The 17,952-nt window shown below is 46.1% G+C and overlaps 1 protein-coding gene across 1 annotated transcript; it reads left to right on the top strand.

The window, feature by feature from the left end:
- The first annotated feature begins 1,376 nt into the window (after positions 1-1,376).
- LOC127184886 (medium-wave-sensitive opsin 1) lies at positions 1,377-17,804 on the top strand. Its single transcript, XM_051141331.1, has 6 exons — positions 1,377-1,473; positions 7,482-7,778; positions 11,042-11,210; positions 12,191-12,356; positions 15,880-16,119; positions 17,694-17,804. The coding sequence occupies exons 1-6, from the start codon at positions 1,377-1,379 to the stop codon at positions 17,802-17,804; spliced, it is 1,080 nt and encodes a 359-aa protein (XP_050997288.1).
- Positions 17,805-17,952: the final 148 nt, after the last annotated feature.

Here is a 17,952-nt window from a genome sequence, read left to right on the forward strand (position 1 = left end):
GAACTTAGAAATAAAGATTAAATGTTATGAAAAAATTGCTCCCATCTTCCCTCTTCCCATAACCTGGTAATAACTTTACTTTCTGTCTCAATGGATTTGCTTTCTCTTTATACTTGACATCCTAGATTCCTATCTATGTGGCTTTTGGTGTCTTCCTTCTTTAATGTAGTATATTATTTCAAGGTTCGTTCACTTTGTAGCAGAGAAACCACTTCATTCATTGTGATAAATGGATGATATTCCTTCGTGTAAAGAGACCACATGACTCATTTATTCATTTGTCCATAGGCTTTTGAGTTGTTTCTCTCGGTCTCGTCTGGAGAGTGCTACGATGAACATTTATACAGCGGTGCATCAATTACTTCCAAGAGTCTTTCTTGGGGTGGGTAACTACAGAGGTTCTGCTTGGCTCCAAGCTTAAGGCTGGAGCCAGGAGGACTGAACAGTGACAGCATGGAGGATGGGAACAGTAATTCCACCAGCCCATGAGACTTTACTGAGCTCAACTCTGCAGGAGCCAACTTGAAAGAGATTCCTCAAGGCAGCTGGATTTCAGGACCAAGTAGAGAGAAGCTGGTGATAGCCTTAAAAAAAGATGTGCTTCCTGAGGACGCCCAGCAGGAAAGCAGGAGCCTCCGCTTAGAACTGTCTGTTGAAGGAATTAGTGGCTCCTGCTGCTATGAGCAAAGGCGGACACTGCAGCACCCTGTCTAGGCACAAGCAAAAAGCAGGCAGCAGCCAGGTAGAGCCCAAGAATAGATTGTACACTTGAATGTGAACACCTTCTTGGAAGACCTGGTGACAGTAAGAGCTGCAGCTAGCAGAGGTGGAGGAAGAAGAGGGCTGAAGCTGAACGAGAGATGCAGAGTCAGCACCTATCCCTTTCCCATGGGCCCACTGACAAACTCTGTCCTGAAAGGTTTCCAGGAGCATTCAGCAGAGCCAGAGAAGGGAGGTAGAGTGCAACTCTGAGCTGCTTCCTTGCTCACACTCTGGTCCACAAACTCCATCCTAGGGTCTGCCTTACCCATAGTAGAAGAAAGAGACAGAAGGAATGTAAACCAGCAAGGACGACAATGGCTCCCACAAGCTCTACTGCAAGCCAGGGATGGGAGGGTGGGAGTGCGCAGCATCTGGGTTCCAGTGCAGGCAAATGGCCTTGAGCCACCCCTGTAGATTGGACTCAGGAACAGGGAAGTGTGGGTAGGAGGGGTAATCTAAGTCCTGGGCCCAATTAAGAGATCAGATGGTGAAGGGTTTGGGAGCCCTTAAGGTAAGGAGGACTGGGCTGATCCTGAAGGCTGATATAAAGTCCTGTAACCCCAAAGGCAATGTGCCAATTCTAGCAGGTTCCAGAAACACTGTTTTCTACAGCCATGGCCCAAAGGCTTACAGGTGAACAGACGCTGGACCACTATGAGGATAGCACCCATGCAAGTGTCTTCATCTATACCAACAGCAACAGCACCAGAGGTGAGCAACAGGTGCACTGGAGGGTCAGTCACCAGACTAGGATGGCCATGCTAAAAAGCTACCAGCCGCCTCCAATTTCTCTCTTGTACATAACGCTATCTCCTTTAGCTTTAATGATGATGTCATTTTTGACAGATAAAAGAACACTTCTTATAAAACCACACACACACACACACACACACACACACACACACACACACACACACACACACACATTTCCCCTAGTCTCTGGAAATCTGTGTCCTTAGAATGGTCCATAATATCTCCCTCCTTAGAAGAACGGGGTCTGTCTTTGTACTCTCTAAAGCCACAAGGAAACTGAAGAAGTGGTCCGGAGCAGAGCACACACCCATTGAAGAAAACGGGAAGGTCTGAGGCATCTGAGTGTGCCTGGCCCCAGAGAGGGGAGGTGGGAAAGCTGTAGCAGAGGACAAGGACTATGGTAGAAGACACTGTAACAGCTACATTGTCCAACCCAGGTGCCAAGCAAGGCACACCACCCACCGAGGCTGTTCACTTCAGAGGAGGAGAGCTAGCAAGGATTCTTTCTGTCTTGAGCAGTCCTGGGAACTGGGGACTCTAGGGCTCCCTTTAGAAGTTATGTGTGCAAGGAGCTTTGCATGCGGGACTACCAAATGACTAACGGCAGGCCCTCAGCTCCCTTCGAGCGTCCCTAGAAGCTTCCACTGTAGGGACAGGGACCTCAGGCCAGACTAGGTAGGGTTCTGTACTTCACCTCCACAGGGGTGTTGTGGTCCGAAGCTTCAGTGACACGCAACACCCCTGTTTCCTGATGCCAGAAGCTTTGTTTTGTGCAAAGCTTCAAGCATATAACAAAGTTACTGGGGAGAGTATCGTGAACTCATGTCATTAGCCTTTAGCCTTTAACTTGCACAGGGTTTATCTTATTTCATCTGTGACCTTCCCACTCCCTTTCTTCCTGATTCTTTTAATTTGAGTGTGTGTGTGTGTGTGTGTGTGTGTGTGTGTGTGTGTGTGTGTGTGTGTGTAGAGGGGGTTCAGAGGGCAACTTGGGGACATACATGTAGAGGTCTGAGGATGACCTGAGGCAGTCAGTGCTCTCTTTCTACTATGTGGGACACAGGATTAAACTCAGTTTGTTAGGCTCGGCAACAAGCACTGTTACCTACTAACTGGCTCCTCCCAATTCTTAGACACAAATCTAACACTTCATATCCTTTCTTTTTTATTTTTTGTATTTAATGCTTTATTTATTCTTCTCTCATATATTACATCTTGGTCACAGTTTCCCCTCTACCACTCCTCCCAGTCTTTTTCCATGTAAGATGAAAGGACTCTACAAAACATAACTAGGATGCCATCTAAATACCAAAAGTTTAGGAATATTTTCTAGATACTATGCATTATCTTAGTTGATGTTAGAAATATCTTACTTTCAAATGGTCATGGCAGGTGCTTGAGAGTCCAGCACCTAGGAGACAGAAGTGGAAGAATCAGAAGTTCAGGGTACACATGGAGTTTGAGGCCAGTCCGTCATACGTGAAACCCTGTGTCAAAAAAGGAAAGTAGGCAGAAGTAATGGCGCACACCTTTAGTTCTAGCACCCAGGAGGCAGAGGCGAGTGGATCTCTATGACTTTGAGGCCAGCCTGGTCTACAGAGCAAGTTCCCGGCCAGTCTGGTCTACATAGCTTTCAAGACTTTGTCTCAAAAAGATCATCTTTTTGTTTTGTTTTTACATCAAATTTAGTTTTTATTTATCAGAGGTCAGAACTCGTAAGAGTAGTAAGTTCTCTTCTTCCACCGGGTGTGTTCCAGGGACTAAACTCAGACTGCCAAATTTGGGGCAAGTGTCGTTACCCACTGAGTTCTCTTGGCAGTCCCAGACTGCGTTGGAATGTTGTGTTTGAGTATTCATGGGCTTCTGATCTCTAGCTCATCACCTGCCTCAGCCTCCAGAGTGCTGGGGTTACAGGTGTGTACTACTACAACCAGAAAACAGCTTATACTTGTTTTAAGTTTATTTGAATCAAAGCTCAGATGACATGTGCAGATTCATGTTGATTACTAGATCAAACCTAAGGCCTCATGTACGCTAAGCAAGCACTCTACAGTGTATCTCCTTCCCCACCCCAATTGCTACATCTCTCACTTTCCTTGTACTTTTTTAAAAAAAATAACCATTTCCCCTGGGCTTTCCCACACTTCAAACATTGCTTGTGACTCACCTATGATATGATTTAACTTGATTCTCTGAGTTATACGCACTATCATTTTTTTCTGTAAATTAACAGTTGATCTGAAAGTCTGACTGGTATCAGAGGCATCTTTGGCACAAGTAATGGAAATAAGAGCTTTTGTGCAAAGCTTTTTTGGGATAGCAGCTCAAGCAGACCTCTCTCAACTTGAGCAGAAAGTATTCAGTACTAATTAAAAAAAAAAAAAGAGGGAGCGCTCTGCATGGTGGCGCACGCCTTTAATCACAGCACTTGGGAGGCAGAGGCAGGCAGATCACTGTGAGTTCGAGGCCATCCTGGTCTACAAAGCTACAAAGTGAGTCCAGGACAGCCAGGGCTAACACAGTAAGATCCTGTCTGGTGGGGGGGGGGGAAGGAGGGAGAGAGGCAAGCTTTTCTTTCTTTGCTGGAGTAGCCTGGAGATTTTCTCCTGGCTATAGCTGTGATCTCAAAACATTCTATTTTTCAGTTAAGACATTGGATAATTCTAGAAATCCAGGTACTGTTGCTTCTTTCATGATCTGGTGCCTCCAGTCATGGTGAGTGGTAGGTATCTGATGCCTTGAGAAGGGAGAAGACACTAATTGTGGACCAGGGAGAAGACAGATGCATCAATCCTTGTTATCTGACCCCAGCCACCCTAACAGACACCTGCAGGCCAAGTAAAGAGACAGCACTTTCAGCATGAGGAGCCTTCAGCTCCCTGAGCAACTGTTCCCACAAGTCACAGCTCAGAAGGGAGTGAATGGCCCAGCTGCGTGACCTTCAGAATTTGGAGGTGCTCGGTGACTGAGAGCACTTACTGCTCTTCCAGAGGACCCAAATTCAAATTCCAGCATGCACATCAGGTGTCTCAGAGCTGGAATCTATAGCTCAAGCTCCAGGGGATCTGACACCCCTATCCTCTGAGGGCAACTACAGTCACATGTACATACCCACACATGCACTCACATGCATGCGCGCGTGCACACACACATGCACAAACACACACATCTACATATAATTAAAAATAATAAAAATAAATCTTAAAAAAGAAGAATTAGCAACCTTGAAGTTAACTGAGGCCCAGCAAAGCTAAGACTCTTATTTAGTCTTCTGTCAGTGGCTAGAGAAGCATCTAACTGGTGTTTTGTGTCTCAGTGAAGACAGCTTTCAGAAGCATCTCTTGGGGAATCACAAGTTGCTGACACACAATGCCCAGACATACTATGCAATTGGGGATGCCAAGCTGACGCTTTTTGTTTGTTTGTTTGTTTGTTTGTTGTCTTTTGGTTTTTTGAGACAGGGTCTCTCTGTGTAGCCCTGGCTGTCCTGGACTCACTTTATAGACCAGGCTGGCCTCGAACTCACAGCGATCCCCCTGCCTCTGCCTCTGCCTCCTGAGTGCTGGGATTAAAGGCCTGTGCCACCATGCCCGGTGCCACGCTGACTCGAAATCATGCCCCTGTTTCCACCACTGGACTCTCCAGAGTTCAGCATGTGTGAAAAGCAGGATTTATGATGGATTCTGTCCCTTCCTTTGTTTTAAGGCAAAGCCTTCCTATGTAGCCCTGAATGGCTGGCCTAGAACTCACTATGTAGGCCTCAAATCAACGGCTTAGCCTCCTGTCACTGCCCCTTGAGTGCTGGGATTATGTGCATGCACCACCATGCCCAGCTCTCTACATTCCTCAAAAGTGATTTGGGTCACCAATGAAGGCAGTAGGCTTTCTATGCCTCTCATTTTCCTCCCTCTAAGAACTTTGTCCTTCAAGAATAGCGTCATACAAACAATAGCATAACTACTGGGTACAGGAGGTAAAGGCAGGAAAATCATGTGTTTAAGGCCTTCTTCAGCTAAATAAGCAAGTCAGAGGCCAACCTGGGCTATATATTTGTCTCTAAAAAGAAATTAAGGGCTAGAGTGACAACTCAACAGTTAAAAGCACTTACTGCTCCTCTCGAGGGCCTGGGTTTGATTCCCAGCATGCACATGACAGTCAAAACCATCTGTAAGATCCAGTTCCAGGGGACCCTCTTCTGGCTTCTGTGAACATTACCTTAGCATGCTGCACAGACATATATGCAGGCAAAACACCTACACACATAAATAAACTAGTTTTAAATTTTTTAAATAAGATTAGTAAAGACCTAACATTTTTACATGTCTTTTCACACTTAGGATATATATCACTAGGTTCTGTAGTTGAGACACTGTGCTTTCAATTCCTCTCTCTGGAGTAATTCCAGCAATGAGAAGAAAGAGGCAGGCAAATCTCTGAGATTTTTGAGGCCAGCATGGTGAGTTCCAGAAAATTTAGGGCTCCATAGACAGATCTGATCTTAAAAAAAGACAACAACAACAACAACAAGAATAATAATGTTCCAAAGGAAAATCTAGAACACAGGATAAGTTTGAAGACGTCCAACTTCCCTGACTCAATTGTTTCTTTCCCTGTATTCCTTACAAGTGTTTGCCTGGGGGCTGACTTTTGCTACCTTTCTCTTGCTCATTTCTTTACGAATCCTGTTCTACTATTACAGGCCTGAGAACAGAAAACCCTCAGCCTGTCAATAAATCTCCCCTGAGGAAGTCCAGCAGGTTAACTGGAGCAGAGTGGAGGTGGGGAGTAGGGGGTTACAGGGTGGAGGGGGGGGGGGCTGAGTGGTATTTGGAACCTCTGGTTTATAGACAAAGAGGTTAGAGAAATGGAATGTCACAGACTCTAAGCCAGAGCCCCTTCCAGGTGATAGACTACAAACCAGAGCAGTGACAAAGAGGAGCAGCAGTCAGGGAGGAGCCTGGAGGCCTGAGCGATGACACCAGAGCAGTCTGTTGCTCCTGGTTGTAACAGTACAACAGGATTCATAAAGAAATGAGTAGAGAAAGGTAGCAAAAGTCAGCTCCCGGGCAAACACTATTCCCTTCCGCGTGGAGCCCAAGACTCTACGAGTCTGGGGTTGTCCATGGCCTGTTCCTATGTCATATTAGGGGTCCTAGTAAGCTGCACAGGTTTCCTGTTAGAAACAAACAGGGCCTGTACACAGAGAGAAGCAGAGGTATCACAGGTGCGATTTTCTGGGCCCTCCTAGAACAGCCAGGACAGCCTTGTTTCCTTGAGCTACCTTGTGCTAGGTTTTGGAGAGGACAGTTGTTTGCTTTTTGTTTCTTATTTTTGTTAGTTTTTGTAATACATAGACTGGAGAATTCTAGCAAGCACAAGTCTCTTTGCATGTGCTTTCCTAGTGTAGCAGAGATTGGGGCTTATGACCCTGTCCTAGTATTCTGGCACTGGCAAATGTGTGTCACTCCCCCCTTTAAGAAAAAAGATTTATTTATTTATTTTTATGTATGAGTGCTCTACCTGCATGTACACCTGACCGCCAGAAGAGGGCACCAGATCTCATTGTAGATGGTTGCCAGCTACCATGTGGTTGCAGGAAATTGAACTCAGGACCTAACCTCTGAGCCATCTCCCCAGCACCCCCTTCTAAATGACCTCCTTTTATTTATTTGTTTGTTTGGTTTTGGTTTTTTGAGACAGGGTTTCTCTGTGTAGCCTTGGCTGTCCTGGAGTCACTTTGTAGACCAGGCTGACCTCGAACTCACAGAGATCCACCTGCCTCTGCCTCTGGGATTAAAGGCGTGGGCCAACACTGCCTGGCCATGACCCCCTTTTATAAGGACACAAGTCCTACTGAATTACAGCTCACATTAACAGGCTGATGCGCAGGACTCACATAGAGCAAGGAAAAGTAGGATCGAGATGCTGGTGCAGCTCCTCTTCTATCCTGTACCTCTTGCCTACAGGTCCCTTTGAAGGCCCCAATTATCACATCGCTCCCAGGTGGGTGTACCACCTCGCCAGCATCTGGATGATTTTTGTGGTCATTGCATCTGTCTTCACTAATGGACTTGTGCTGGTGGCCACCATGCGGTTCAAAAAGCTGCGCCATCCTCTGAACTGGATTCTGGTGAACTTGGCAGTTGCTGACCTAGTAGAGACCATCATTGCCAGCACTATCAGTGTTGTGAACCAAATCTATGGCTACTTCATACTGGGCCACCCTCTCTGTGTCATCGAAGGCTACGTTGTCGCCTTGTGTGGTAAGCTGAAGAAGACACAACCATACTGCAAACACAGTATGAAGGGAGATACTCACGGTAAAAGCCAGATTACAATCACCACAGGGGGTGGAGGAAAGGCTTACACACTTCTGAAGGCTTCCATCTGAGCACACATTTTCAACTCAGTTTTCTTCCTTTTTAAAATTTTAATTCATTATAGTTTATTCACATTCCATCCTGGTTGTTATCCCCTCACTTGTATCTTCCCATTCCCACCTTCCCTCCCTCTTCCTCCCTATTCCCCTCCCCTAGACCTGTGACAGAAGAGGACCTCCTCCCCAACCATATGACCACAGCCTATCAGGTCTCATCCGGGTAGACTACATCTCCTTCCTCTGTGTGCCCGCCAGGACTCCCCGCCAAGGGGAAGCGATCAGATCAGGGGCACCAGAGGTCATGTCAGAGGCAGTCTCCTCTCTCCACACAACTGTGGAGACTGAGCTGTCCATTGGCTACATCTGTACAGGGGCTCTAGGTTTACTGCATGCATTGTCCTTGGTTGATACAGCAGTTTGTGCAGGCCCCCCTGGGTCCAGATCCACCAGCCACATCCAAGAGGCCTAAAGAACACCAAATAGAGTAGACCAGAAGAGAACAACTCAGTTTTCTTGAGTCCAGCATTAAGACAAGCCCCAGTTTGGGTCCTTGGAGCTCTTGTGCAAAGAGATAGATCTTGAGACAGAGAATTCCAGAACCATATGACAGACATCTGGGCCCCTTGGATGGACTCTTACCTAATTCATGTATATGTGTGTTTTCATTCCATCTCTCAGGCTAATTAATGGTACTGGATGATCTGTTCCCAGAGAAAGACAGTTCCCAGAGTGTTGGAGATATTGGCTGGATTCTAGACACCTTTCTTTACAACCACCACTAAGGCTTGTTGGCTATGAGCTGCTTTGGTTAGGTAGCTAAGGCCTGTTGGCTATGAGCTGCTTCGGTTAGGTAGCTAAAGGCTGATGAACTGTGATCTGTAGGACCCACTCCTGAAAATTGTCTTCTAACACCCACATACGCACCATGGCTACACACATATACACATCCTAAAAAGTAGTAGTTAACAAGTACCGGTGTGCTAGGTTCTGTGCTGGAAAGGGCCCAGTAACTAGATGATGACAATACAGTTCCTCTGTTATCCCTTTCTTGCCTCATCTCTACATGGCTAAGAAGAGTCCAGGAATAGTAGCCAGTCTGGAAGACAGGCTCTGCTGAGCACATATGAGAAGGGAGGGTTTGAATGCCATGCATATAAGCAGAGATTTTGAGAGGTCCAGACTGGGAGTGGGAGACCCACATCTGGACATAGTTGGAACCCCACTTATCTAGCTGTGTACCCAGCAGATATCTATCAGTAGCTGCCCCTGCTCTTAGTTTCCTCACCATTGTCTTTTCTTGCCACTCACCCGTTTGGCAGATAAAATTCGGACCAGCGAACTCCTGGGCAGTATCCCAAAGGCATAGGGGAAGAGTACTCAGGAGAGATCAAGTAAAGGAAGTCTATTTCCCAGGCCCAAGTGCTTTCGGTTATAGCTGTGTGCCTTGGTGGTTACATGGCCCTTCCCAAGTGCCAGCCTCATATCCAGCTCTGCTTCTGCTACCCTTGCCTTTGTCACAGTGTGTTCTCAGTTCACTCAGGTATCAAGTAGCCAGCAAGATTTTGGTTCATGGAAACCTTCACCCTCAGGAATGTTTACAAATGCATAAAATGTAATGTGCAGCATTGCAAAGTCAGCCGGTTACATTGAAAAACAGTTATCAAGGTTTTAACTATTAATGACATAGTGTTTCATTTAAAATATAAGTATTGCTGGGTGGTGGTGCACGCCTTTAATCCCAGCACTCAGGAGGCAGAGGCAGGTGGATCGCTGTGAGTTTGAGGCCAGCTTGGTCTACAGAGTGAGTCCAGGACAGCCAGGGCTACACAGAGAAACACTCGAAAAACAAAGCAAAAGTATGAAACTATGGACTAAATAGGAGCTGTAGAGGTGTCTCAGGGACTAAGAGTGTCAGCTGCTTTTCCAGAGGACCTGGGTTCAATTCTCTAGCACCCACATGGAGGCTCACAACCATTTTTAATTTCAGTTCCAAGGAATATAACACCCTCTTCTGACTTACGTGGGCACTAGGCACACATGCGGTGCACAGGCATACATGCAGGCAAAACACCCATACACTCAAAATAAAAATAAATACATCTTTAAAATTATTCACTAAAAACATTAGCAACAGTGTTCTGCAGTAAAGTATTTCAAACAAGGATCTGATCTACCAGTAAAAATTCAGTGAAGTGACGATGAACAGGAATGACATTTTATAAAGTCTGCCACCTCTGCAAGGTAATGCGAGAGCATCTGTCACTTTTCTATCTAGCTGGCTGAGTCAGGGGATATCGCTAATACTGCCAAGTTCATAATAGAAGGTAGTGCAGAGTGTCCTTTAGAGGTTAGGTGAATGAAAGATGCATTTTCTCACCCTGATTCATGAGTCCCCAAGGCCCGTGTATACACCTTTGGGCATAAGAAAGACTGGGAACCTGTGTCACCCTACAAACAATTGGAGAGAATCTGAGCTGTCTGCAAACCCTTAGAGGGAGAGCAAACAAGCAGGAAGGGTATACATCACATGTTCTGTTTGTTTGGAACAATGATACCTCAATGTAGTCTTGACGGTATGCACATGGGCTTCCAGAATTTCCATCAATGGCATCAGAGGAAGACAGTCCCAGAAGCCGAGAGGACAAAAAGGGTTGTATGGCCCCTGCGGATACACAAGTACAAGACCACTAGCTACCGTAGCCCTTTCTTGTCTCCTTTTTGGTGATGAGGTATGCAGGCTGAGGTTGAGGAGAGAAAGCTGAGAGTTCTAGTTAGCAGCCTAAAGATTCTATGCCTCAGTAACTAAGCTGAGAACTAGGATATCCTCCTTCAGAGCAGAAGCAACTGTGTTTAGAAGGAAGGTGAGAAAGGAAATAGGAAGACAGAGGGGAAGAAGGCAAGACACTGGGTTTAGCATGGAAGTAAATCAGAAGAGCCTGAAAGAGATGGGGAAAGGAAGTGAGACACAGATGTCATAAAAATGGACTGAAAATACACATTCACCAAGAGGTCCACTGCATTCTGGATCTGAAAACATTCAGAGGATTTGGTGTGGCAGCTAAAAGATGCCGGCTAGTAGGAGGAGGGTGCAGGATGAACAGCCCTTCGTTTGGCCTGAAGCCCTGGTCTATTTCTTCCTCCCCATAGGCATCACAGGTCTCTGGTCACTGGCCATTATTTCCTGGGAGAGGTGGCTGGTGGTTTGCAAGCCCTTTGGCAATTTGAGATTTGATGCTAAGCTGGCAACTGTGGGAATCGTCTTCTCCTGGGTCTGGGCGGCTGTGTGGACAGCCCCACCAATCTTTGGTTGGAGCAGGTAAGAGTGTAGTGCTCTGCTAGTAAGGTAGCTCCTAGAGGACCAAATGCTTACCAGAAGGAGGGAGGAGTCTCTCCCCAAGCTCTGAGCACACATGAATGGATAGATATATTTGCATATGGCATCAAAGGGGGCCCTGTTGTCCACTCCCTAGACCGTGAAAAGTATTTATCTCAAGTATCCAAAATGCCCAACCTAGGGTTATAGTGCAAGCGAACACACGGTACATTTAGATTTCAGGGTCCTCTTACAACGTCTGTGCCACACCTTTCCTACACATTTTACCCCACCACCTTCAGTTTCTTAGAGGGTATACCAGGGCATAGAGGGTCTGTAGATCCTTGCCAGGCTCCTTCTTTGGTGGAAATATTCAAAACTGATGAGGCCTCAGATGTTTGGTTGGGAGGAATGAGACATGGGCAATTGATTTCACTGTTGTACGCTACAATATTGAGTGTACGTTCCTGTGGCATTTGGACAGGGAACGTTCTTTCTTTGGGAAGCTTCCATCATTCTATGAAATAAGCCTTGTAAAAAGCTTGTCTTTCTCCAGAACCACAACAACGGCTGCCAGTAACTAAGAATGCCCTAGTGCTGGCCCAGGTGGGGACTCAGATGGATAATCTCATTTCATCTCCATGGTCACTGAGTGAGCATGTCCCTTCATTACAGTCCTGCCATAAACTGGACTCAGAAAAAAACCAAACATATATCCATAGATGTTCCTAAAAAGTAAAAGGAAGAGGACACCTCCTTACCTCCTTATGAAAAGCAGATATTTTAGAACCAGATAGTGATGATGAGAATGTTCTGGAAGTACAACACTGTAGAAATGCTATTGACTTGTTCACTTCTAATTGTTTGATTTCTTCTCCATCTAAAAACCTTCTGACTCAAGTCAGAGGTATAACTTGGCTGGTTGGGGAGCTTCCACGTTGCCCTAGCTTGAATTAGGATGGGCTGCTTGCCCTTCTCTTTAGGTACTGGCCTTATGGCCTGAAGACATCCTGTGGTCCAGATGTGTTCAGCGGTACCTCGTACCCCGGGGTTCAGTCTTATATGATGGTCCTCATGGTCACGTGCTGCATCTTCCCACTCAGCATCATCGTGCTCTGCTACCTCCAAGTGTGGCTGGCCATCCGAGCAGTAAGCCCTTCACCCTTCTGCCCTCATCCCAAACTGGCAAGATGTCTCGGCAAGCTCAGAGACACACCTGGTAACTCTCCTGCCTCCACATTGCTCTGGTCCTAAATCAGTCAGTCCACCTGAGTCTCTTAAGCTACTTTTGTTTTTGAGACAGTCTCACTATGGGAGCCGTGACTGGCTTGAAACTTGATATGTAGATCAGGCTAGATTGCAACTCACAGAGATCTACTTGCCTTTGCCTCTTGAGTGTGTACCACCATGCCTGACTTACACTATTGTTGGGTTGTTTTTTTTTTTTTTTTTTTTTTTTTGCCCAGGTGTCTCAGTCACTGTTCTATTTCTGTGAACAGATACTGTGACCAAAACAATTCATAAAAGAAATAATTTAATTGAGGGCTTGCTTACAGTTTACAGGCTTGGTCCATTATGACCATGGCGGGACTCAGACAGGCACGGTGCTACAGCAGTAGCTGAGAGCTAAATCCTGATCCACAGGCAGAGAGAGGAATGCTGCTCTGGTGTGGGATTTTGAGACCTGATGCCCAGTGACATACTTTCTTCAACAAGGCCATACCTACTCCAACAAGACCACTTCTCCTAATTCTTCTCAAATAGTGGCATTCCCTGAGGACTAAGCATTCAAATGCCTATGGAGGGGCATTCTTATTCAAACTATGAAACCATACAAGCAGATCCCATCCCTATAAGAAAATATTAAAACTCACTGCTGTGGGAAAGAGGTGTAGCTCACTGGTAGAGTACTTGCCTAGGTGCACTGAAGCACCAAATAACCCGTATCCTAGCACTTAGGCAGGAAAGGCAGGAAGGATCAAAGGAGTTCAGGGTCATTCTCTGCTGACAGCAAATTCAAGGCCAGCCTGATATCTATGAGACCCCATCTCAAAAAGCAAAACAAAATATTGTGTAGTGAGAAACAGGAAGTTCCTTTGGAGGATAAATTTGAGGTTCTTTTTTGTTATTTAAAAACAATTACATACAATATGTATTGACCATATTCTTTCTCCTCTCCCAACTCCTCTCAGTTCTTCCTCACCCAACTCCGTGTGCTCCTATGCTCTCTTCCCTAGAGGTAAAAAACCATAAAGCAAAAAACAAAGGTCAGAATAAATTAACAAACACAAATCATTAAGATAAAATTACCAAAATAAAAAAATGCACAAAAACCCCAGAATGAAACAAACAAAGAAACAAATTAAAAAAAAAAAAAAAAACTAAACATGGAGTCGGCTTTGTGTTAGGCAGCTCCTCCTGGGCATGGAGCCTGGCCTGGAGTGTGCAAGATACACCTAGTGACATTGCATCGGAGAAAACTCATTGTCCTTCCCCAAGCAGGCATTAGTTGCAAATAACTTCTTGGTTAGGGGGTGGGACTTCTAGTTCTCTGTCCTGAAATTGTGTATGGCTTGAACTTGTGCAGGTCTTGTATGTATTGTCACAGCCATAAAACAGGATGTGTTTATCAAACCCCTGTCCTCAGGGCTCAGGGGTCTGCATAGAAAAGAGGTCAGAAAGGGTGTAAGATCTAGAGGTGGTGAAGCGCTCCAGCAAACTGGGGTCATCCAGACACAAGGACTGATAGTCATAAATGGAGTTCTTGTAGTCTCAAAGCCTGACTTCTGCAGCAGGGCACACAATTAACCCCAGCACTTGGGAGGCAGAGGCAGGTGGATCTTGGTGAGTTTGAGGCCAGCCTGGTCTACAAAGTGAGTCCAGGACAGCCAGGGCTACACAGAGAAACCCTGTCTCAAAAAAAAAAAAAAAAAAAAAACCAAACAAGCAAAACCCTGGCTTCCTTGTTCTACTCTAATGGGGTGGAAAGTGACTGCCTGCTAGAGGACTCAGTAAGGGAACAGAGCTGTACCTTTCCCCTGGCCCAGTACAGCCCTCCCATGGAGCATGAGCAACAGAGCACCTGCGTCCCTTTCACAGGTGTCTTAACTACTGTTCTATTGCTATGAAGAGACATCATGACCAAAGCCATTTCATAAAAGAAAGCATTTCATTAGGAGATGCTTACAGTTTCAGAGGGTGACTGGGACAGTTGTTGTGGGGCGCATGGCAGCAGGCAGAAGGCATGGCACTGGAGCACTAGGTGAGAGCGTACATCCTGAACTCTAAGTTAAAGGCAGGGAGAGACGCACTGACCCTGGCACGGGTTTTTGAAACCTCAAAGTTCACTGCTTGAGATACACCTTCACTAACAAGGCCACACCTCCTAATCCTCCAAAACACTTCACTAACCAGGGATCAAACGTTCAAATATAGGAGCCTAGAGGTCTCGCTCAAACCGCCAGAATGAGGTGAGGCTCTCGGGGAAGATCAAAAAGTGGACTCAGGAATGCCAATTTGCCCTCAGACCTCCTCTCCACTGTCCTGTGTCCGGTGCTCCATCTTAGGAAGCCGAGTCTGTCAGCAGCCCCTAGCTCATCACCATCCCTACTCAGGCCAGGCTACCACTGGTGATCTCCTACAAAAGAGGAGAGTAAGGGGATGGGTAAGCTGGGCACTGTATGCTGAGAGCTCTGTGCTCCTCCAATGGTCTCCCTCGCCAGCATAAATTGTCCCTTTGTCAAACAACTCCCTGATATTTACTTCATGTACCATTTGTTCAGTGTTGGGACCCTGTGCAGCACAGGTGACAGATAGTCCTTTCAGGTGGTACTTTGTACGGAAGACCATGAGCCCTACCAGAAGGTGCTGCTCACTTTAGTCTTTAGTGCCTTGTAATGAAGGCTGCAATTTGATTGCTCGTTGGTGGTGCTATAGCAGAGTCAGTTTAGCAAGTTCCCACAGGGCTTCTCTCCAGCTTCAGTAGCATTAGCTCTTAGCGAGCAGAGGCCATCACGGCTGTTCCAGTTCTTCCTGTATTTTAGCCCTCCTGGCTCCTTTTACAGCTGTCTACCATCAGCAAACCTTTCATGGCAGATAGTGGCTGGCCTCTGTCCTTCTCTAGAAAGCCTGGGGGAAGTGTGTGTGTGTTTGTGTGTGTGTGTGTGTGTGTGTGTATGTGTGTGTGTGTGTCTTGAATTGCCACTGGGCCCTTAGCAATTGCCAGACCTGATTTAGTTAGAACAAACTTAACTTCTGCCCAGGACTTCAGACTCAAACCTGAGCACAAGACTAGGTGTTCTTGGAAGGGATCAGATGCAGGCTAAGCTCAGCCTCCTTAGTGCTTCACAAGCTTCTTGAAACCAAGACAACAGTGTCGAAGGTCTGCTCTGAGGGTCGCCCTGAGCCAGGCCAGCTACTTGTTACCTCAAGGCCTACATGAACTCTTCCAAAGTCAGCTCCAGGACCACTCTGGCCCTCGAGTCAGGTCATTCTCTGACTCAGGGTGGGAGGCAGGATTGGGATACTGGGTGGACCATTTCCTATTCCCCATGGATGCCTAGGCTTCCCTCTTCTTGCTAGTGTTGTAACTTGCTGTTTGAACAATAGCAATAGTCCCTCCAGATACAGAGCCCTAACTGACTCCTCCCTTCACCATCCTTGTCTTCTCTAGGTAGCAAAGCAGCAGAAAGAATCTGAGTCCACCCAGAAGGCTGAGAAGGAGGTGACACGCATGGTGGTGGTGATGGTCTTCGCATACTGCCTCTGCTGGGGGCCCTATGCTTTCTTTGCATGCTATGCTACTGCCCACCCTGGCTATGCCTTCCATCCTCTTGTGGCCTCCCTACCATCCTACTTTGCCAAAAGTGCCACTATCTACAACCCCATTATCTATGTCTTTATGAACCGGCAGGTAAGCAAGAGCCTAAGCAGATCAAACTCAAAATGGCCTAGAACTCAGAAAAGGTTATCTGGAATCAAGTCGTCAATGGGAAAGCCTTATGGAGAATGTGCTGGTGGGGCTAATGATGATCCTCCAAGGAAATGAGTGCGGAAAAACTCCGCATGTGACCTACCCCGGCCATACCCACACTCAACCATTAGGTCTGGTATGCTTGCATTGTCTTCACATGAGCCTGGCACTTAAAGTGCGGTGCACTGCAGGCTCCTCCCTTCTGATGAGCCCACAACTAAGGACAGGAGTCATGTCTAGGTGGACCTTTTGAGTTTCATGACCTTCCGCGTGCCATTTGCCTTCCTCTTTCTTGAACACATCACATGCACTTAATTAAAGAATATCTACTGTGTGGGTTATTAGTAAGCAGAAGTGTTCTCTCGGGCCTCTTATTTCATCAGACTCAGTGAGTCCTTCCAATTGCCTCTTCTTTCCTCTCTCATCCCTCTTCCTCTGGTGCTTGGGATGGAACACAGAGTGCGGTGCATGGCATGCCAGTGCTCTATCCCAATCTCCTCTTCCATCTAGTGAATGAGATCCTTGTTGAAAGACAGGAAACAAGGGTGGGAAGTGAAGTACATTCTCCTGGCCAGTTGTATGAATTCTTCTTGCACTCGTTTTGCTATATTCCAAGGAAATTGCCACAGGGGATTCTATTCTTGTTCACAATCAGGCATGAAGTGAAAACTCAGTAAGTAGATGTTGAATGAATTTTTTGCTTTCTCTGCCAGCTTTTCAGACAAATTCATGTTATTCAGCCCATCTCTAGTGTTATCAATGTCAACACTTAAGTGTTTTCATTTTGAGACTTTTAATGTTAGAGGTAATGGAGACAGTTACAATATAGACCTGAAATTAGAGGGCACTTTTAGTTTGGGTTCTCAAAGCTTTGTAGCTGGGCTCCTTAGATGGCACTGGTGTTGGTCACTGCCAAACTATCCTGGGGCTAGCACAACAAATTCTGCGAACTTCATGGCTTACAACAACATAATTGTAGCTCAGTGGAAGAGTACTCACCTAGCACATACAAAGCCCTAGGCTAAGCATCGGTCTTGTGTCTTTCCGCATTATTCTACAGTTCATAGACACGTTGCTCCAAAATTATTCCTCACATAGCCCTTTCTCTGTATATGTAGAGTCATCTAAATCTTCCTCTCTTCATAAGAACACTAGTCGCTGGAGTAGTAACAATGCTAATCTAGTATGACCTCATTGTAATATACATGTGCAAAGACCCCTGTTCCAAAAAAAGCACATTCACAGGTTCCAGTAATCAGGCTTTGGCATACTTTTTTAAGGAGAGGTCACAATTCAACTACAATCACCATTAAGTACTAAACTAGATGGTTCATCCATCCTCAATCCGTATGTGTAAAGAATGAGCTGGGCCTTCCTCGTCTACGCACACTCCGAAATGGGAGGAGGGAAGGTGTACATCCACAAAGCGACAGTATGGAATGTCCCAGGCTTCACCTTTAGCACGGTGCACTAACCCTTTCTGCTTTGCTGAATAATGCTTTCTGTCCTTCTAGTTTCGAAACTGCATCTTACAGCTCTTTGGAAAGAAAGTTGATGATAGCTCTGAACTTTCCAGCACCTCCAAAACAGAAGTCTCATCTGTCTCTTCAGTGTCCCCTGCATGAAGTTGGCCTCCAACCTGTCCCATCCACCAAAGCTTTAGCCATGTACTACCTCCCTTCTCCTCCATCCTTGTGAAACAGGCATAATTTCCCCTTGCCCAAATCAACAAATCCCAAAGATATCTACAATTTGGGGCTATCTAAACTGCTG

The sequence above is a fragment of the Acomys russatus genome, chromosome X (assembly GCF_903995435.1).
Source record: "Acomys russatus chromosome X, mAcoRus1.1, whole genome shotgun sequence".
NCBI classification, from domain to species: domain Eukaryota; kingdom Metazoa; phylum Chordata; class Mammalia; order Rodentia; family Muridae; genus Acomys; species Acomys russatus.